At 34.1% G+C, this 23,751-nt stretch overlaps 1 protein-coding gene across 3 annotated transcripts in view; it reads right to left on the bottom strand.

Moving 5' to 3' along the window:
* Positions 1-16,428, bottom strand: part of LOC149536471 (plant/protein) — a 101,690-nt gene extending 85,262 nt beyond the window's left edge. Inside the window, exons 1-3 of one of the 3 annotated variants that reach the window (XM_089804055.1) lie at positions 15,798-16,428; positions 8,474-8,573; positions 8,225-8,360 (exon numbers count right to left, since the gene is read on the bottom strand). In XM_089804055.1, the coding sequence (XP_089660181.1) occupies positions 8,225-8,360; positions 8,474-8,573; positions 15,798-16,212 (651 nt within the window). In that variant the 5' untranslated portion in view covers positions 16,213-16,428. The remainder of the gene's footprint in view (positions 1-8,224; positions 8,361-8,473; positions 8,574-15,797) is intronic. The other 2 variants (XM_089804056.1, XM_089804057.1) reach the window with 2 other exon arrangements.
* Positions 16,429-23,751: the final 7,323 nt, after the last annotated feature.

The raw sequence follows: 23,751 nt of genomic DNA on the forward strand, positions 1-23,751 counted from the left end.
GTTTTGTAAACTATTATGTGTGGCCAACGGCCAAAACAAATTATTATCAATGTTAAGGGAGCAAGCCACCGGCCATTCTAGTTTAGTTATCAATATGGTTAAACATTTTAGACTATATAAGCAAGTATGAATCAAAAGACGAGATAGACATGATATATGAAAATACTCTGTTTATATTACCTCTGAAGTTTTAAGAGCACGGTGTTTCAATAGTAACTAGTGTTTAGAATATCTCTCACCTTGCGAACCAAAGGAGGGCCCCCTCTTGGGAAACTTGGTGAGCTGTAGTTTGCTTTGTAAGTATTTCAATATTATTGATTTCGTGTGTTCTTTTCAAATTTGACTGTGTGCATTTACAAGTTTGCCATATATATATGTTTGCTAATCGAATCTATACAAAGCTTGTTGATTGATCACGGATTCAATTGTCTGATGGAGTAATTGGTTGCGACAGTTTTATGAAGAAATTGTCTGTTATATATCATTATTCTAGTAATACATAAATCTATTACATAATACCGTTTGCTGCATTCCTCCTACCGCATCCATTCAATTATTGAACCATAATACTCATAATACTCACAACTTCCTGTAGCCATTCGTAATACTCTCTGTCACCACTTATCATACTTCTTGCCGCACTCTGTATTTAGAACCAGCCTATTGAAAACAACCTCCTGCCACCATTAAATCTCCTGTCCAATCTAAGCAAATTACAACTCTTAATTAAACCAACTTTTAATCAGACAAAAACTTCGCAATAAGCATTCATAAAGACATTGAGATTAATTGTTTAGAGGAGTGTGATTAATTGTTTAGAGGTGTGTTAATAGCATTCATAGCATTCATAAATACATTATGTTTAATTGTTTAAAGGTGTGAACTTTAGATTATAATCCATTTGCAAAAGTAATCTTAGATGTGTGGTAATTTGGACAGTTCAATTTATTAGCTAGTAGTAATTTGCATTCATAAACCTCTTGATTTATTATTTTCACCACTTGTGCAAATAGCCGTTATATCTCTCACAAGTTTAAGAATCCTGGATTGACATTTTTAGGGTATTGTTGATTCGATCATATACCATCAAGTTGAACCCCAGTTTTACCCAACAAGATGTCTCAGTGTCGATCAAGCGGTAAGCTTTGTGAAGACTGCTGTAACCAGCAAGCATGAGTTTCTAACTCTTGGCATCCAACTTGGTGCATGATGCATCAGGGATCCAAGCAAAGGAAAGAGAGCCAAAAACCTTCAGGTGACTGATTTTGGGATTGCGACTTGACCAGGCCTCTTCCAAAGTCTTACCTTTGACCACCACTCTGATTGACCAGTTCAAAAGAGAAACTGCAATCTTAACTAATTTTGCTCAGAACTTCTTCTGAACTTGTTTGTGTTCGAGCATGGATCAAGCAATATTGATAATTATTCTATTCCAACGTTTAACTACACTATTCTATTGTGGTGTGTGGATTGTGGTTAACTAGCGTTTGATGCCATGAGTATCCAAGAAGTTAGAGAATTCATTAGAACGAAATTCCCCCCATTGTCTAACCTAAGAGTAATAATAGATTTCTCAGACTCTTTTTCAACTAAGGGTTTAAAATTATCAAATACATTAAATGCATTTGATTTCTTGTTAGGGAAATATACCCACATTTTTCTATTGAAATCATCAACAAACAACAATAAATACCTAGACCCAAGAACAAGAGTGGTTATAGAGCCACGAATATTGGCATGAACAAGATGAAGTACCTGAGAAGCTTGCCATGAATCACCACTGGCAAAAGGTGTGCTATGTTGCTTCCCAGTCTGCCATGCATCACAAACTCCAAGTTGCTGAATCTAAATCTCTAGCAGTCTAAGGACTAGCTCTTCCGGAGCAAGTTATGAGATATAATGCACATTTAAGTGCTCATACTGATGCCAAAGTGTGCTAACAGAAGGCCGCTAAGAAGCCATAGCTAAGTCTCGAGAATCACCAAAATCAGTAAGTCAAAAAAGGCCATGATCCTCAAGACCCACTACAACAATAGACTGATTCACCCTATCAGTGATGATAAACTGATGTGAACTGAAGTTGACATCCAACTGTGGAGAGTGTCAGAGCAACTGACTGACTGAGAGCATATTCAGTTTCATCCCTTGAACGTAGTACACAGAGGAAAATGAGATTCCTCCCAACAAACTGAATCTAAATGTTGCTTTTGCCGACAACAATGTACTCTTCTCCGCCACCAAATATAACAAAATTTGAATAAGGTTGGTAATTAGGGAACCAGTCTCTGCAGTAGGTGAAACGATGAAAGGCACCTGAATCAATGAACCAGGCAGACAACTTCACACGATCTGCAAGTCTATCTGCCATGAAGGCATAAAAGGTAAATTTGTTTTTCTCAGTGTGCTCTACACTATTCTCTAAGTTGCGAACCTAATTGCTTAGATTGGGCAGCTAAGCATTTCCGACATTCAACCTTCATGTGACCAAACTTGTGGCAATAGTTGCATTGAATGTTCTTCCGAGAGCCTTCTAAAGCTAGAGCAGAGAACTACTGATGAGAAGACTGCGCAAACTTGCTTTTATCCTTTTGAAAGGATTTAGCAACAAAGGCTTACTCTATGGAGGTGGAGCTGGAACTGCTACAAAATTGTCGTTTCCACTGATCTTGCTGAAGCAGAAGTGTGCAGAGATCTATGAATTTCAAATCAAGACCAGTAGAAATGATGTTAAGAGTCGATAAAATGCTCATAGGACTTGGGTAAACTCCTAAAAGTTATGATCACAATGTCCTCTTTCTCCAACTTGCAACCAAAGGCAAGCAACTGATCACGGATTTCCTGAATCCTATTCAGGTGTTCCTAGAGTGACGTTCTCTCATCTATGAAAATAGAAAACAAAGTGTTCTTCAAAAAGAAAGCTCTGCTTTTATCACAAGTCTCATGAAGATTCTTGAGATGCACCCATATCTCGACAGTTGTCTTGCTGGATGGAATATAAGAGAGTTGATCAGCAGCTACGAATACTTTGAGAAGCGTCACCGCCTCCCGATTATTCAGCTCCCATGTATCCTGATTAGTACTACGGGCAGTCGGACGCTGTGTAACACCTAGAACTATCTGATCAATATTCCGATATTCAAAAATTGCTATTATCCTCTACTTCCAAGTTCCATAATTTCGACCATTGAATTTTGAATTGCTCTCGAGCAAAATATTAGTCAGAGATGCCATAGCATGTTTTTCAATGAAAAAAGCGTGAAAACCTGTGAAGGCACCTATTTGAGGCTAAAAAATGGAAGACCTAGAAAAATTGAAGGGGTACCCAAAAGAGAGCTCAAAAAACCCATTAAGAATATATTGTCGATTTTTTGGATCCACTAGCTCGATAATCAAGGCACAAAAATTGAGGCACCAAAAAAAATTTGACAACCACCTTGTTGAGCTCTTGTAAAACCCACCAAGAACTTGAAATCAAGAAAAAAATTCGAGCCCAAAAATTAAAGTTTTTGAGCAAAACCCTTGTCAACGCCCATGGAAGAAAGGAGTTGCAGAAAAATGGCAATTTCAAGTAGCAAGCGGCCGATTTTTCTACTCTAAAGGTCGTTCTTTCACCGACGTTGCTGGAGCTTGAAGATTTGTCACCAAAGAATAGAGATTCAACACAAAAGAATTATTTTATTAGGCGTGCGATAGCAGAATATCATCTGTGAAAAACGGCTTCAAAAACGATAATGGCTTCAAAATCTAGGTCCTGGTTGCACACAAAGACAGTAGAAGTCCATGGGTTTATTCCAAAAGCGGTGCACACCGATGGATCCTTCTTAAAATCATGATTTTAGTCAGATTTTTCACAAAAAAAATGTGTTTTTCTATATGCGGATTTTTGCACTAAAAACGTGATTTTTTACATTCGAATTTCTCAAAACAAAAACCCTAAATGGGTTGTACAGAAAGAGGCAGAAATAATTTTGAAAAATATGAGCAAATAATTTTGAAAGAAATTATAAATTTGTCGAAAAAAATTGAAGTATTGGCTCTAATACCATATTACAAAGTAATTGGTAAAATACTTGCTTGATATTAACAGAGACCGAGAAGTCAATACATACAAATGAATGAAACGATGTTTCCTTAGGAAACAATCGTAAAGAATAGTAACTTTCTATTCTAGCTAATAGAAAACTAACAATTATCTACAGCCTAACTAAATATTAGAAACATTCTAATATTTACAATAGAGTACAAATAGATCCATTAACAAATAAAAGAAGCTATCTATTATCGTAATAGATTCCTCCTCCAATTCATGGACAGAATGCAGAACCTATTAAGTAGGAAATCTAGGAAGAGAAAACAGTAAGTTCTCGGAGAAGTTTGCAACTTCTTAGTGATATATCGCCAAAACTTCTCGGCCTAGATTTTGGCACGAAAAACATGTAATTTCTCGCCTGGTGAAACTTCTCGCGAGAAGTCGGTATTTCGTTGATTTCTCTGTGCTATTTTGATCTATGAGTCAAACCGCTTCATTTTGGAAGGGAGACCTCTCTTCATGAAGCATAGCCTTCTGGTGATGTTTGGTAATCACTGCCTTAATACAATTAATCTAGTCAGCCCCCTTTGATAAATTGACTTTAAAACATTTTTTATTTATTTTAACTTGATCAGCCTCTTTATGCTATCGCCTAGGTAATATTATCAGTCATGGCTGCAATTCGTTTTGCATAAGGAGAGGGGGGGGATGACATACTTAAACACCTAGGTCTTTTATCTTATTGATGTTGTGACTATTCTATTCACGAGGAGGCATGACATATTTTCTCTCTTATTGAAGGGAATTGTACATTGTCACAAAACAAATCCTAGGGATTCATTTCAAGTTGTCCTTTCCTTCCTTCACTAGTACCCATTTATCTCAATTTCTCTCTCTTGAGAAGAATTTTTCCCATTAGTTAAACTCTTCTTCTCTAATTATGAGAGATGTAAATGTTTGAGCATAGGTGTCTCATTAACCCTCACTAGATTTTTTACTTCTCCCTAACTTAGTTGCACTTAGGGGGGCTATTAGAGTAAACAAGGAAAATCACCTAGGTAATTAGGTCACCTTTTACTTTATAACAAAAGCTAAACATGGGAGTTCTTTTCCATTTTGAGTCATGTTCCGTTTTGTCTCATACCATAAGATAAGGACACTTGTCATGATCTAATTAAATCCCTTAGTAAGAATTCATCTAGGATTGCTTTTTCTTTTTGCTTTCATAAGGATTCATTGTTCATCATTGTAATCATCCATAATTCATTTTTTTGGATCAATTCAATTCTCAAGGTTGTATAGCACAATCAATGGTTTTTATCTCTTCTTACTATAGGTAGTTCAATTGTAAGTGATTTCTGGAAGCTATGGGTTTCATGAGTAAACTCCAACAATAATGACATGGCACAATTATAACATACATGTAATCGAACTCACAATAGATTCTTTAGCAAATAAAGCTTGTTATGCTAGAATCCCAAGAATCGAGTTGAGGTGCCATAGATAATCCTTCCATATTCTTCTACATATTAAATAATTAGCAAAAAATATCAAAATAGATTGTCTCATTTGACCACTAATACCTATTTTTGCACTGGGTGTTGTACTTAATCAACATGGTCATCTTGTTGTATAAGGTTACAAAATATTTCGCAACACCATGCAAAGAACCTTCACCTATGAGAATGAACTCTACACAATTATTTAATCCACAAAGCAATGGCAACAATATCTCTTAGTTACTTTGCTCACAAGCTTCTTTAGTTTATTCATGCACAAAGAATGCTAGACAATGCAAGGCACATGAGACAAATTAGACACCTATAACAATTTCATCTACTAATCGAGCATAAGGGTTAATATAACAAAGCAATTGATTTCTTGGCATTGAACTTAGCATGGCTGTCTTGTTGCATGACAAAGAACCATTAAGCAACACAATGTGAAGGTCCTCTACCAATGAGGACTTCTACACACTAGTTCAATTGTGATGCAACACTATCTCTTATATAAGGATTGTAGTTACAAGACTCGCTAAGTCCTCAATAAACTAAGTTTGAGATGGGACCAACCAAGACAAGCCAAAGAAGGCCTACAAAGTTGGCTACCGTCAAGTTGAATCACCACTGTACTCATGAGTTGAACTCAAAAAATAAATTATAAAACCCATCAAATTCAAAAAAAAAAGTAAAATAATAAAAAAATGACTGTCCATATCCTAAAGAATGTTAGGGCTTAATTTTGTTCTATGGCCTCAATACTAATGTTTTTTATGCTTTTGGATTATAGATTCTTAGAGCTTGGTTAAAAGTGATAAACCGTATGAAAAATGGCATCCACCAGAAACCTTATTGACTAATTCAAGGTTGGTAAAAAAATCTCAACCCCTTCACACCACTTTTTATTGCAACAAGGGCACTCACGAGTCAAACTCAAAAAATAAATTATAAAACCCATCAAATTCTTTAAAAAAAAAAGTAAAAGAATATTAAAATGACATCCATATCCTAAAGAATGTTAGGGCTTAATTTTGTTCTATGGCCTCAATACTAATGTTTTTTATGCTTTTGGATTATAGATTCTTAGAGCTTGGTTAAAAGTTATAAACCGTATGAAAAATGGCATCCACCAGCAACCTTATTGACTAATTCAAGGTTGGTAAAAAAATCTCAACCCCTTAGCACCACTTTTTATTGCAACAAGGGCACTATCCTTGGAAGTCGTGAGTGGCATTGTCTTACCCCTAAACTCAAATCATATCATTTTGAGAGGTGCAAGATGAAAAGTGTCATTTTTCCACTTAATCTAAATTTGAAAAAAAATTTAAAAACATATTTTTATTCCCGACTTTTTCTTGATTAGATCATAATGGTTAAATTATGATTATTCTTAAGGTTTTCAAAGACAATATCACCCAAAGTAATGCCTACTATGTCTCAAAAAACTACAAAGATTGAGCACTAAGCACCCCAGGGCTCAACCAACAACCCTTAGAGCTTATGATGTTAAATTGAGTGATACAAAGTCCTCTTTACCATAGTTCAAGACTCCATGTTGTGATTTTTGTTTATGACATCAAAACACTTGAGAATGTTTATATTTATGAATCTTGTTTCCATCAACACAAATCTACTTTTGTACTCATTTGTTTGATTATGATATCAATTTGTGTATGTAATAAAAGTAGCTTGTAGCTGATTAGATTTTATGTCCTTTATTGATTTTGAGAATACTGCATTAAAAAAAAAATGTATATTTTATGTTTTTCTTTAATCTGTTGAGTTTAGGTGCCAAAACCAAGTCCAAAATCAGTCTACCAAGTCTATGTTAGGCGATTGTGGCAAGATTAAACTTGTTAAGTCTGTTTTTCTTTGATATATCATTCAATTCTGGAGAAGTGTGGTTACCAAATATTTCCCATTGGGTCCTTTCTAGATAGATGTAATTGAGAGAGAATTGGATGGACTTAAACCGTGACATGTATTGGTTTCCCAATATATTGGAGGGCAGGCATAATAGCCTTTGTATAACAATAAATGATAATTATTTATAGACAATGAAGTCTATCGATTTAACTCTTTCAAATATACATATATATTTGTACAGACAGTATTGTGGGACTAGAGACTGATGTACTTAAATCCATGGCATGCCTTGGTTTCCCAATACTTAGAGGCATATATAGCTCTAGTATACCAATAAAAAACACTTCTTTCTGGAAAATAAAATCATTGATATAATTCTTCCAATCCACTATATATATATATATATATATATATATATATCTGCGTGTGTGTGTGTGTATGTATGTACAATACACAAGTGCAGACATATAGTTAGCTTGAGGTGTATAGGCTCAAATGTTAATGCATGTCCAAGTTCCCTTGCTGATTCCATGCACGTGTAATGGATTGAATTTTCCATCACGTTAATAGATTTGACACGGTAAAATGCATATAAATTACATGCACTGAATTTCTTTTACATGTTAGAATTTCCTCAATTAATTACAATGCATTAACCTGTTAACTTCATAGTAGTTGCCATCTTCGCATAGCTGAAAGTTGGAGGAAGAGAATGAATTCGCTCCTCTAGGATATAACATGACCACATTTGTATGCTTTCCCAACATACAGCTAACATTAACTCAATCAAACTGAAAGCTACACCTTGAAATTTTAAAATCATACTTACAAGAACTCCTTCTCTAACATCCTCCACCAGCATGCGGAACCGAGTGTCACCATCAGACTTTTTCATTTGAGTTCCAAATTCGGTTCTCTTATTTCCTTGTTTTGGAAACAAGATGCCAAGCTCCCGCTCCACTTCACTACATGCAAAGGATTAGAGCAATTCTCTCATTTTCTCCCACAGTTTTCAACATTAAATATGTTAATGGTTCAAATAAGAAGATCTAGTCACCCTGAAAAGCCTTTAATATACCTGCGAGCTCTTCGAGTTCTCATTGTCCACAGTTGATTCTCCCCCTGAGCAAGCACATAAACAGGCTTTGAGTCCTCCCTCCATGGATTTGCCTCCAAAACTGCATAAAGGTTTTGTTTAAAATATCATATTAGAAATGAGCTATTCTTCCATTCTTTAAGGTATGTTAATGCTTTGAACATCATTTAATAAAATTCAAACTATGGTTTGGAGCAATGATTTAATCTATTCATAGTAAAAGCTGATAGAACTGGCTGCAACCTAACCAATTATGGTTGACTCTCTTTCTAAACTGAACATTCTGTTTGGTAAAGATATATAGATGACTAGCCTAAAAAATCTCAAATCTAATAAATAAGCAATACAATGAAACTTTCCAAAACTCCATATATTTTACAAATCTTAGTAAGTAATTGGGCAATTTAGTATTACCAAATAACCTGATTACATTAAGCTACCCTAAGGCATGTTTAAACTTTAACAGTGCCATTTTAATGATGAGAAGATGTCATCAAAAGCATAACCTTCAACAATCACCCAAGACTTATATTTATATTCACTTGTTTTGGTATTTAAATATCATTTCTCTGCTGCAATGTGTATCTGTTTATTGCATGCATAGCTAAGTTGAATAGGTGTTCTATTGTGCTGTTATATCTGATCGTATCCCTCATTCTAAACCCAAGGGCAGATACAACATCCCCCTTGGTCCACGAGTGGTAGGATGGCATCCATCCAGCATGGGTTGATCTACCTAGTGTAGGGGCTCATCTTTGCCCTCCCAATTCATGTCACTCCATTCAACTGCCTATGATTGTGACCTCTCTTAATTCAATTCCCACAATCAAACATCACTGACGTTGGAGAGGAAACTGCAATATGGCACCTGGAATATTCATCTTAGCTAAGCCCAAGAGCAGGATACAATAATCCCCTTGAACCACATGTGGCAGGATGTAATCCATCCATGAAAATTCTTGTATAGCTCGAACAGAGACTGTTACACATGTTCTGCAAGAAACTGGGAGATGACAGTCATATCAGTTGTTCTTGCTTATTGCTGTCACTTCTGGGTATTTTATGCCCGATAATACTTCTGTGTGTTAGTTTCATCTCTGAAGATTATTTTCACGGCACTGGAGGTTATTAGTTTGGGGGAATGGTTCCTAATTTTCTGTGCGTGAGGACTTGCAGTTTAATGATTGTTATTTGAGTAGGGATTACTGCACAAATTATTTCCAAAAACAAGTGAAATTCCTATGCATAGTTTTGGGCGTGCAGGCTCATTGGCTTTCCTAAGGACCTCCATAGCTCTGCTCTGGGACTCTAAGGAGTTTCAAATTGAATGCAAATTATTTAAAGGGTTCTTTTCCATTGATGAGCTATGTATAGACATAAGAATTTTGTATTGATTTTGTTTGCAAAAGCATGTGGACTATGTTCAACATAAGCATCAGAACCCTTGGTGATCTTCTATCTAATCATGCACATACTGGATGACTGAATTCCTTGAGGCTGCCAAAGTTCCAGACCGCTGTAGCTATTGGAAGAGGTCTGAAATTCATTTAACATCTTTGTACTTTTGCAGCAGAAAATTAAAATATAGAAATTCACTATTTAATCATCAAATATTTATGAGTTTTGATAAAAAGAATTGTTCAATGTAAACAATCCGAAACAAACACCCTCAGAAAAAAACAAGACAACTACATTTCAAACTTAAAGGTTCAAAGGACAGAACAGGAAAATCAGCGCTCAGCTTGCAAGCAAACTGTTTGACACATTTATAGTGTCTGGAAAAGGTGAAAATTTAGTGGCAAACAACGGTAGCATCATATAGCGAAAGTTTACATCAAAATTGGTGAAATTCAGCTTGGAAGCAAAAAACAAAAAGTCAATGGCAGATCAGAAATGTAATTCTTCTCAAGAGAATTTAATGAAACCTGTAATAATGAACAGCTAAGGGACTTGTAGAAAGAAAAGAAAATAGGGAATTGACTTTATGTGATAGGATTACTGATGCAACGGAGCCTAGTGGGATTGATCAAAGGATGATCAACTGGTCCAAAAACCTTATTCACTTAAGTCCTTTCAACCAAGTATCTTGGAATGATGATCAAATGTGCAAGCACCAATCACAAGTGCTTCAAGGATGATGTTAGGTTATCACAACCACTCACCCAAACAGGGAAAACCCTAATCACAAGGGAACCCTACAAACAAGACAACTTATCACAAGTTGCTCACAATGCACAAATCGACCCAATTTGGTAAAACAACCCTAAACTTCATGAAATGACCAAGGGAGACTCATACTCATGGAAATGGTCTATTTAGGTCACAAATGGAATGATCCAATGATTAAAAACCAACTATGCAACTTCTAGCATATAGTTGCTTTGTTAAGCCACTCAAAAAGGGTAGTAGCCCTTTTTGATGAAAATCTGACTTAAAAGAGAATATCTCCACACAACCCAGGGAACAAATGACAGTTTTGGATACCCTTTTGGGACTTACAAAACATGTTAAGGCACCAAGGTTTGATGACACAAACAAACAGGCTTTTGTTCAATTTCTCGCCTAGGCAATTAGGGCTATTAGGCCTCCATTTACAAAGGAAGTACATGTTCCAGGACTCCATCCTGGAAACCAATGATCAAAACATGTGAGGGCAACCCTAGACAAGTCACAAACCTGATTTCAAGCCTTGATGCCAAGTCTAGTGCAAGTTGTGGGAGATGCGGCATTATTTTCCTAGCATGCACATGGATCTTGCATGCCTAGGGCATCAAATAACTCATGCGTACCTAAAAGTACAAACCTAAAACCACGTGCATCTTATCATACATGTTAAACACTAGGAATTCACCAAAGGCCGTTAGATTCCCATGGTGAAATCCCTGGTTATACTTGAAAATGCTACAAACCCTAGGTTAGCAGCTTTCTAAACCAACTTGTGCAAAAATCAGGATAACTTGAGTTAGGAGATAGATGGAGACTTCAAACCAAATGCATTGGAAAGCCATTTCATCCACCTATCCAGAAATGTGAGTTTGAAAACCAGATGAATTTGTACAAATCCGTACAATGCAGGACAGCAGGCCGATTGCACTAAAACAGGGTTTTATTGATTTGAAAAGTGAAAGTACATCATTTCTGCCAATCACCTGCCTGAAAGGGCTTAGTATAGGCCTTCCAATGGTCATAACAACATTTCAAACTTGTTATGGCTGTTGGGGAAGTTTTTGCAAAAGGAGATAAATGGAGACTTCAAACCAAATGCATTGGAAAGCTATTTCATCCACCTATCCAGAAATGTGAGTTTGAACACCAAATGAATTCATACAAATCCGTACAATGCAGGACAGCAGGTCAATTGCACAAAAACAGGGTTTTATTGATTTGAAAAGTGAAAGTACATCATTTCTGCCTATCACCCACCTGAAAGGGCTTATTATAGGCCTTCCAACGGTCATAACAACATTTCAAACTTGTTATGGCCGTTGGGGAAGTTTTTGCACTATTTTGCAATAAGTTGCTTAAAAGTTGCTTGACAACTTGTAAGCAATTTTGCATTTTTTGCACTTTTTGCAAATTGCGGTCAAATGTTATGAAAACTTAAACCAAATGACCCAAATAGGTTCCAAACATGATGAAACATGAAATTATGCAAAATCCTAAGATTTTAGGCCCTTTGACCATCTTCGACCATAGTTGACCAAGGGCTTATAACTATGCCAATCTTGGAACTAGGTCTTACAATTTGGTCTAGATGCCTAATTGATTGATCTAACCTATTCTAGGTGTTCTTAGGACCTTGATGATTCACCATTTATTGTGACTGCTCCTGCACCGATTACAATCAAAATCCAAGAATTTTATGGATGGTGTTCTCTTAAACTTGGAAGAATTAGATTTGTATTTATCCAAAATAGACCAATCTAATTGGAGGCTTCTGAATTGGGCTTTGCAGCCCTCATTGCTTGCTTTGGTCCAGAATAGGTTATTGGAACATTCTTGTAAAGAGGTGAGACATGCAGTTGCCTCTTGTCACAGTGAGATTATAAGAATAACAGCTCCCATAGCACCCTATAATGATGACATATTGAAAAAGGTTCTACAGTTGATTGTGGAAAGCCTGCACAGACTACATGATGTCCAATGCCCTACTTTTGGTAAGGGGGCTAAGATTTTAGAAATCATGGGAATAACTAGCTCGTTTATCGTTATGTTGGATCTCAAATGTCATATATTGATTCATCAAATGTTTCAATGATTCTTAATTAAAATTAAGAAGCGCCATCTAGACAATGTGAGGGCTTGCAAGTAAACTGTTTTGTCCTTAATCTTAGATGAGGAAGATGACATTTGCAAGCAATTGCAATCAGACTTGTCAGCTATTTGGAGAAAGGAGCATAATATCTCACCTAAGGCTTATGAGCTCTCAAAAAGGTTGATTAAGCAGAAGATTGAAAGGTTTATGAAACTGATGACTGAAAATGAATTAATCTCAATGGTCTAATGGGTTGCAGAGTCTTCCAAAAACAAGTAAGAACCAAATGAGAAGGGAGCACCTTTTTTTTAACATGTCCAGAGACTTCGACACCTGATCAAAGTTGTGTTAGTAAGGAAGATAAGTGAGCCAAAGAAGTTTGAACTAGCAATGAAGAAGATAGGAATTATACAGCTTTATTCATACAAAATAACACAAATATTTGTGAAGTGATGGATTCAGTTGTTGTTGAAGTATGGGATATGCAAATATCTATATTGGTGACTTGGAAGTTGTAATTGGCAAACATGATGATGAAGATGGTCTTACTCAAGGAGAGAGCATGTCGGAGTCCCACAATGTTTCCAATAAGGTGCATGAATCTTCATATGGTGAGAAATTGCTTGGAAATGATGACATGGCAGCAACCTTAACTTTGCATGCAGATCAATCAAACAAGGGTTTTGAAGCTTATGATAAAATTGAGAGGTATTATGAATATCATATGCTTTTAATAGAAGTATTTCACGGCCAATAGTGGCAAGTTGTGATGGTTAAGTTGTGTTGTTATCCTTGCCATCAAGGTTCAAATCCCATGGGGATGAGGTCCCTTGTTTGTGGCCTCACTGGTTCATAGCTCCAGGTCAAAGCGTTTACCCCTCTTTCAAAAAAAAAATAGAAGTATTTCACTAACGAATGATGGTGTTTTGAATAACCAATCAAAAAATGCATTTCAAGATGATGGTGTTGAGAAACTACTTTGACGAATCAGCTGAAGGGTTACTAGTGATATGATTATTGCGGCCTTTGTTCATTATGATATCACTCACAAGATAATTCAAAACCTCTACTGGAAGACTCGGATTGAAATGAGGCAAAAGGGCATAGAAGGTTGAATCTTATTTTGCTGACTTGCAAGTGGTCAAAATAGCCCTTGAATCAATGAAAATTGATTATTTGTATTTACTTTCAGACAAGGATCATATCTTTAAGGTTGCTGAAGTATATATTGATAAATTGAAAGAGAAGGAGGATGAGGTCAATAAGCTCATCAGGAAGCTTAACAATACACAAGAGACACTGGAGAACGCACAGGTGGCTCTTCAAAGAGCAAAAATTGGGTTGTTGTCACTAATCATTTCAGAAAGCACGAAAATAGAGGAAGGACTGAGTTTATTAAGGAAGTAATTAAGGAACTTGACAGAAACAGACTTATGATTTGGATAACTGTCCCAAAAAATCAAGCAATAAATTTTTGGATTGGACAGAATCTAAGTAGGTTGGAATAAAGGATAATATTTCGTTGGTTGACAATTCTTTGTTTGAGTTGGATGTTAATTCAACTTTTGCTAATCCACTCTTCGAATTATATGAGGGAGTTCTTTTTGTCAATGGCTATGCAACCAACAGATTCCACCCGAAAAGACAGTTTAATAGCATTTATTAATAAAATTAAAAATAAATAACAATTGTTGTACGGTTTTTAATTTAATAGATAAATGCTATTTAACTCTCTTTCCAGGTAGAACATGTCGGTTGCATAGTCATTTCTATTCTTTTTAACTTCAGTGATGAGAATGGAATTGACCGCATGATTTGGGACCCAAGTCCAGTTCCTAGTGATGAGGTTTGGTCAAATGTTTGAAATAGTGGATTAATTTCTAGAGTTAGTACTGTTGCTCACTTACTGATCAGCCTAAATATGAGTTCCGATTTTGATCTTCAGATAAGCTAGATGGATTCTTTGTTTGAGTAAAATAGTCGTTCCTAGTTTAGGGTGGATCGTAGGTATGACTACTTCCTTACTCATGATTCCTATATATTCAATTGGATTTCAAATTTATTACTGTTGTACTAGTTCCTCGGCACCATTGGTGTTGACCTCAGCCTTTCAGCAGAGTGATTTTTGCACCAACAGCTCAGAACGGGCTAATATTTTGGTGTGTGTCTATGATAGGTATTCTGCACTTCTAAGGGAGATCATTTGCAGTTGGAGAGTTGTTCAGTATTGATAGCTCCTTGAGATACTAGGAAAGAGAAGATTGTAACGTCCGCTTTTGGGAGCATTAGAAGTTAATCAAATAATTAAGTTTTAAGATGTCGAATTATATCAAATTAAATGACAACATTATTTAATTATTTAATAAAGTTTAAATTAAAGAGCAAATAAAAAGAAAGAAAAGGAATTTTAAGAGTCGGGCAGAAGGAAAATGAAGAGTTACAACAATGTGCTATAAAGGAACAATAGGAGGTTCATTCTAATTATGCTCGGTTTATGTTTGATTATTGTTTTCTCTCGGAGAATTCTGCTAAGCTTTTTTGGCTTTAAGCTTTAAAACTTAAGGACGGAACCCTTGAAGATTTCTTAGTGGATTGGACGGAAATTTTATTCATATCTGTGGTGGATTAATGATGGAGATTACAGCTGGACAAACTTATGAAGATTTCATCAGATATTCATATATGTTTGCAAATAAGGTTGTAATGATTTATCTATTTTAATGGCAGTATTCATATATCTACTTCAATCTGATATTTTCAGTATAATTGATTGGATAAATAAAAATCAGTTTAAATCTCAGTTGTTTATATAAATTGCCGTGGAACGAGGGTAAAATCTGGAGCAGACATGCAATTATGGGTATTACATGGAAGCAACGTCCAAGTCAAGGAAGAAGAGATATTGAGAGTTCAATATGAATAAACTGGCAAATCCAGTATGAGTGTGGCGGCGCGAAGATAAGGGCAATATCCTAGATGAATTTGAATAACGAGATACCCACCGAAAGAAATGCTGTAAAGAAAAACACCCAATTAAATAAATGGTCCTACCGTCATAGCTACTAGACTCCATACTCTGGTTTAATTGCCTGCGTATGTCATATGCTCTAGAAGACACCCTCTTCACAAACTTATCAGAAGTTTCTGGAATCTGGTCATCCATGTGAATAGCCTCATCTATGTCATCATCCGAGCTATCCTCTTTGCTATTGCGAGTTCCATTCCCGCCAACTTTACACTGCTGCTTCTTCTTTTTTTTATAGGGTTTGAGAAACCATGAGGGCAAATTCCAGGAGGATATTCTGAGAGTATTATTCGCATTGATTATGTTGTTACATTGATAAATTGGAATTGTTCTCGTTCCTCCTCTCTGCGATAATATTAATCTTTCGGGACAGAATTGGAAGTTATTAGTGGGGATGAATTTCGTGGTCGGTGAATTAAGGAAAATTACACCCATTGCCATGCTAGTACTAGTGGAGGCCTTGATTCGGTAGGCATTGGAAGAGGAAATAGCCGAACAAATTACCAAACTCCCTTAAACCAGTACGGAAGCTAACGCACGTAAAACTAGTGGAATCTCGATAAGTAGTGAATCTTAACACCAGTTTTGCCACGTAAACATTAAGAAGCATGTGGTTGTGGGATTACTTGACCTCTTAAATAATATTTTATTTTTTATGTTTCCCTCATACACCCATCGTAACATTTTTGTTCTTAACCAAGAGTTGGGAGAGGTCAAAACATGCGCACCCGAACTTTTGAGCAGCAGTGACTATGGAAAATGATAACACAGCAATATACAATTTTTCCTTAAAAAGAAGTCAAGTTATTTAGTAAATGATAATATAGAAATAGACAATTTTTTGTTAAAAAAAAGTAGTTATTTAGTAAATGATAACACAAAAATAGACAATTTTTTGTAACAAGAGCTTGAGTCCCTGCGTTTTGTCAAAATTGAAAAATATATTTCATATAACATTAGTTCTAGTAATATTGTAAATTATATAAGTAATAAGATAAATCCAAAGTAGTATATCAAAAAAATTCATAAGAATTAATATATCAACATGCTAGCAAATAATTAGTCAAAAATACAAATTTTCCAAAAATCAAGAAATTAAAATTGTATCTATTTACTTATTTGTTACTATTTTTTCCTTTTTCTCTAAAATTACGAAGCTCAAATGAATGACATTAGCATCAACTAATTAAATTTATAATGTTATTTTATGTGAAAAAATGAAAAAGATTTACTAACTATTTAATCAATTTTCTAGTTTTCAATTTGTCAAAATAAAATAGAAAAAATTAACAGGTACTATTTACTTTCAAAAACAAACAATTAATTTCAATTCATTATAAAATGTAAAATTAATACATAATTGAAAATAGCATTAGTTAAAATATTTTATGAGTTAATTTTTTAAGTCAAGCTATATTAATGTTTAGTTTTTTAAGTCAAGCTATATTAATGTTTGTTTTTTACTTAAGCTATATTAATGCTTTTAAGATACCATGTCTATATTTTATCTTGCTAAAATTTGTGGAAATACATTGTTCAATACTTGGCCTAAGGAACCCAATGCACGTGTATGACAAAGTAACATTCAATGGATAAAAGATTTGTTCCTCTTGATTTTTGAGTAATTTTTAATGGTAAATTGCCTGATTAATCCAAACATCAAGATTGTTAATTGAGGCGGTTGCAATCTTTTCTAATTTCTCATTCATTTTCGTCATAAATGGCCATGTTTCATATAATTTAACAGTGCTTTGCCAATAAATTACACCGGATCCAAAAGCTAAATTTTTCCTACCTATCCAAAAGCTGAATTTTTAATCTAATGGGTGTGTTATCAATCTTAAAGCTTGTAGATGATCAGCTACTGATGCTTGGCAGTGTTGTGGTGTGAGCAGGACTAGATATTTAAGTATTCTAACACACTTATTTCAGCCGAGAGAAGTTATTCTGATGGGAAGAGTATTGATTTGATTGAATATGGACGCATTAAGTCACGCCTGCACGTCCTCCACCTGCTCCTTTTTCCACTCTCCCAATAGACTCTACCATGTGTTATGTCCTTAAATTATGCAACATTGATAGGAAGAATTCTAACAATAACATTAATTCCATTCTTATTGTTTGGATTTTTTGAACATTTTTATCGTGAAAAATAAGATATATGCCTAGGAAAATAGCTCTTAACCAATGAGAAAAAAGTATTTTTGTTCTGATAAATAAATTTAAAAATATTCAATTCAAAATGATAATTGTTAGGAGGGGGTTCAAACAAAAACATAACATTAGTTCTTTGCCTTATATATAAGGCAGGGACTAAAAAGAAATTGTCTCCTAGGTAAGATTTACTAGATAAGTGGATGCATAGCCAATGGAGTTCATGGAGGTCGTCACTGGGATTACAATCTAATTTTTCTAATCAATTTACTTAAATCATTGAGTTGACAACCTTAAATCATTTTTTTTCTATAACTAGATGATTCGTGATCTTATTAGTTCATGCCAAAGGCATGAAACTATTGGAATATTCAATCTAATTCTACCATTAAATCAACTTCTATAGTTCATATTTATTTTTTATTTTTCATGAATATATAAATCTTATTTACTTTTCATTTGATTAGTCAATCCTATTTTTTATAAGGAGAAAATTCAATTTTCTCTCACAAAAAATCTATTTTTTTTACAAACTATACTATACAATGGTCATTAATAACTTGTCAATCAAACAAATGTGACAAGAAATAAATTTGATGAGATTAATAATCTTTAATTGTTTAATTGTGAAATGATTATGAATCAATGGTTTTTATTTTTACTAGGCAAAAAAAAAATTTATTGTTTTATGATTATTTTTTCAATATTAAATAGTTTATGTTATAAAAAATATTTATTATCATTTAAATGGTTAATAATAATTGAATGTTTATCATTCATTGTATTATTTTAAAAATTTTAATTTAATTTATATTGATGAGTGATATTAGCTATATTATTTTTTATAATTGTTAATATAAGTTAGTGATATTGTATTAATCTTGGAAGAAAAAAAAAATTTACTTTGATAAAGTTAGTTTTTAGTTTTTTATTATTTATGTCTATCATAGAGTTTTAAAAGTTTGAACAAAGACAAGAGCTAACTTGTGAGCCTCTCACGTGGGAGGTTGGGGTTCGAATCTCGGGTTTGAGTTTACCAAGCTTAACACAAACTTTTCTTTTGTCATGTTATTTTTGTGACAAAAATACATGCAATCAAATCGAAAAAGAACAATGACTACAATTTAAAATAAAACAAAGAATAATAGATCAATATATTAAGCAAAATGGAAGTAAATTGGTGGCCAACCTTTTATATTAATAATTTTAAATTCTCTATTACTTTAATTCATTTAAACACTCTTTCGAGTCAACATTGTTATTTTTCCTTTATTTTAAATTGGACATTATCACCCCTTTCATTCACCCATGTCATTCAACTATTGTATCATATACTTAAAATAGAAAATTAAAGTTTGTCAAGTATAAATATTTAGTAATTTAATTATTTTTGAATATCAATTAGCTTATTATTTTAATATTTCATATAATTTATTTTAGATTTATTTGTAAAGCTATTTTATTTAAACAATACAATCATACTAATTTTATCAATGCTTTGTGTCTCGTGTTTGTCAAATGTGTTAGCTTAGTGGCATTCAATGTGTCGACTAAAACATGTGTGCGCCTAGACCCCAAACCTGCCCTCTTTGATGCAGAGTGCATGGATTTTCCTTAAGAATCCTTAAGGTAAGTTACTCTATTTTGAATTCTAGGCAACAACCTTGGTCCTAATCCTTTCAAACTCTTCAAGGTTGAGTTTTCTTCTTCAACCTTGCTCCTAGGCAACCTACTAAGATCCTCTTTTCAATGGTTCAACCCCTCCTTAACAAACCATTTACCCCCTAAGACCTTCTTAGGTAAATTACCCTTCACTTGCAATTACCCCTCACTTGCAATTCAGGATCTTTGACATCTATGGTGTGTGAGTGTCCCCTACACCCTCCTTGATCATTTTGCCTATTCTAACTCACTTGACAATGTTCACAAAGACACATTTAATGTTTTAGTGCAACTAGGCCTAAAAAAAACCTAATGAAATTAGCCCTCCGAATTGAGTATTTTGAGTTTTCCTCCTAAACAACATTAACAACCCCTTGAACAAATCTAATATTTGGATACCCATTTTTTGGAACTAGGAAATTACAAAGAATGGGATCTAGATTCTATCATTTGTTTGGCTAACCTAAATTGGCCCAATTTGCCTTGTAAACCCTTAAACAATGATGGTTTTATGAAACACCTTGCAAATGAATTTATCAATGCAAATGAGCATTTAATTTGGTATCTTCCAAGTCTAAACATGTTGATCAAACACTTACTAGACACTCATACATCTTCTTAGGTTTTATAGCATCAATTTCCCTTCAAATTTGGCTTGTCACATATGAATGCCAAGTCTAGAGCATCATGGCAAAATCTAGGCTTTAAGATACTACCTCCAAACCAAGACCATCTTAAAGTATACTGAATAACCTACCATTCCCTCGAGAATCATGTGATTTTAAAGGTGGAATGTTAAGATAAACTCATGTCTTTGTAAAACCCTCATTTTGTGCAACTATATAAACTAGTCAGGGTAGATCTCTTGTAACTCCCTCAATAGACATTCAAATGATTTCAAACCAAATGTAAATGGATACTAACTCATTATGGATATCAATGTATGAAAGTCTATGCAATCAAGTTTAATGGCAACAAAACTGTAAAATCATTAATGATTAGCACAAAAACTCCTTTCAATTGCCCAAAAATCTCCAAGTTACATCATCCTTCAACCAAAAGGTTTAAATCATGCCTTTTCAAACTATTCCAACCATATTTTAAACCAACTGGCAATTGTAATTCAAAATATAAGAGTGATTTGCAACAATTGTCAAAGTTGCACTGTTGGTGCACAAAAATATTTGTTGACTTCCTATGAGCTTGCCTACTCGATTTTGGGAAACTCAACACAATCTTAGCCAATGAAGAAGATTGAATCTTAACATTATTCAATCTCCATACTTTAGACTCTGCGAGACCTAGGTGGTTGTACCTTAAGTTATGATGAAGTAATGATTATTATTGTAGACTTAGCAATGCTCTTGATTTGGCAAAAGTTCTCAAGGAGAAATTGATTATAATAATAAATGTTTGTAATAAAAGGGGAGAGTTTCAAGCAAAATATAATAGTACATGAAAGCGAGCTGATACTGATTGTTTACCTTCCACAAAGTTGTCCTCAAGTTTCAAATTTTGATATGATCAGTGCCTTCCAAATTGGAGAAGAGAGTCAACTTTAACAATTATTGAATTAATCTTATGTCTTGGAGACGGACATGCCACCATCAACTAATGAGCAACCGAATTTAATAAACCATGAATGATTAAATTTAACTTCAAACTAAAGACCAATTACACAAAACATACATAATCATATGAGTTTTGTTTCCAATAGTTTGCCTTAGTTTCTTCTACAAATAGTATAAATTCAAGCGAAATTTAAATTCAGCAAAATCAACGACCAATTCCCTATCTTTCAAAAAAGAGCACAATATATTTTATTGATTCAAAAAATGAGGTACAATTGGGTTGTAACAAGTTGCAGTATCTAATTTTTGTTATGCATGCATATATTCACAATGTGTGTATTTCTTTTATATATCTATCTTCCTATATCTATACAAGGCCTTGGTATCCATTCTTATAGAGCATAAAAGGGTGCAAAAATCTTCAAGCCTATACATCCTAACTAACTAAAAACTAATTGCAACTTGTTATAGATAAATTACAATCAAAAGGAGATCTCAAAAGAGATTATAATTCTCTCATCATATTGAGAATTTCTTCCAAGCACTTGGCCACTTCCTCATCTGGCACTCCAAAAAGCTTATTCAAATCTTCCCCTTTTTCCTCTTCAATCAAGATCTCACAACAGTCACTCTGGTACTGGGTATATGTTGTCCGCAAATCCCATGTAGTTGCATACATGTCAAGTTGATGACATCAAATTGATCTTCTTTAATTGGTGCCAACCCAAGTTGCATGGCCAGTCGAGGCACTACATTCTCATCGTGTGATTGTAATAGTAAACCCATGTCTTCTGCCCTACAAAATAAACACAAAAGATCACACAAGAATATTTTTCTATAAAAGAATAAACTTACCAAATGGCCTTATATTTATGATCAATGAAGAACACATTCAATGACCATATTTCCTTCAAATCATTAGCACGAGCCATCCTTAATTAATGTCATACTTTAGAGAAAATCAGATGAATGACATAAATCCTCAACATAACCTCTTCTGCCAATTAATTAATAAAATAAATGCTCCTTTGTAATTATCAGAATTATGGAATGTCAAAGCACCATTGGTGTCAAAATTGTGAAATCAGAGACCAAAGATACCTTCCTTATTGAATTCGTGAAATCAATTGATCATAGCTAAAAGTCTAGTTCCAAAATCACAAAATCAAAGAATCAGAAGAGACTCAATTCCAAAATTGTGAAATTGGGGTCTGAGAATTTCATATATCCCAAAATCAGGAAATAAAAAGGTTGTTCAGAATGGGGTCTTGATTTTGTGAAATTTGGCAAGAGCACTCAAATTTTTGAGGTTCCATCAGTGGCTCTTTCTGGGGATGCTTATTCCTTTGGGATATGGAGAGAATCCAATTATGGTGCAGGAGCACATTAAATTTCAAAAAGACAAAGATATAAAAGCTAGAGAAGCCATTTGTAATAAGTTGTCAAAGGAGGTCTTAATATGATAAATAATGTAAAAATATTTATTTAATTGGTGAATGGATCTATTCACATCCATCTAAATTCATTTGAGTCATTTTTATTGTATTTGGGTCAAGTTGTAAAGGCTATGAAGCCATTTTTTTGTCAAAAATGTAAAAGTTGCGTAAAAAGTTGTAAAATGCAACTTTGAGAAAGTTGTTAATAATAGAAAAATGATGTAAAAGGGTATATGGTTGGTTTTGGGGGTAGTTAGGAAGGTTTATAACTGTCAAATGGATATAAAAACCATTGTATGGTCGAACCAAATAAAATTGGAAGAAGAGGAAATACTTTGATACATTTTTGGTGCATTTTATTGTTGTGGTTTTGATTGGTTTTTTTTAGTTTTAGAGTAGTTTCCAGGACTTGTACAGCTATGTACAGCCTGGAAACCATGTAATATAGTATTGGATATATATTATGATGAATCCTTCTTCTCATGCTTTTGGTTTGGTTCAATTTTATGAAGAAATGAATAAGTTATGTGTATTTTGGTGAAAGTGGATGTTTGCAGATTTGAGATTCGCTGAATACAGTCATGTTACAGTGTGTGATGTGGACAGATTTTGGAGACTAAAGATCTCTAATGATATTCATTGGAAAGATATGTGAACTACCTTTCATTTCCAACTGGTTTGAATCATTTTTATATATATTTGGGAAAGTTATGGGCATTTGAGTGAAGACTGGTTTTTAACAATTTTCATTGGAGTTACAGACAGTGATTTGTGCTTGAAAATTTATATATGAATGAGAAAAATGAATGGCTTACATATTTGGAAACTAAAATCAATAATGGATAATATGGAATTGGTTTGGTTTAATTTAAATTTATTTTGAGGAAGATATTTGATGCCCTAGGCAGGGTTACCAGTTTTGGTTCTGGTTTATGACAGAGAAAATGGGTCTTGGTTCAGAGTACATAATTTATAATCTTCTTATTGGATTGGTCTCAGATTTGGATATGTTTTAGAATTACTAATTTGGAACAATTCCTCCAAAAGGTTTTTCAATAAGACGTTTAGAAAAGAAGTTATGAACAATGGAATCAGACATAGCAATCTGATTGTGTGAGTGAAGATTTTGTCTTTATTGGTGTATAATGCCAGGGTTC

This window comes from Cupressus sempervirens, chromosome 10 (assembly GCF_028749045.1).
Source record: "Cupressus sempervirens isolate cs-2001-9-10 chromosome 10, ASM2874904v1, whole genome shotgun sequence".
Taxonomy (NCBI): domain Eukaryota; kingdom Viridiplantae; phylum Streptophyta; class Pinopsida; order Cupressales; family Cupressaceae; genus Cupressus; species Cupressus sempervirens.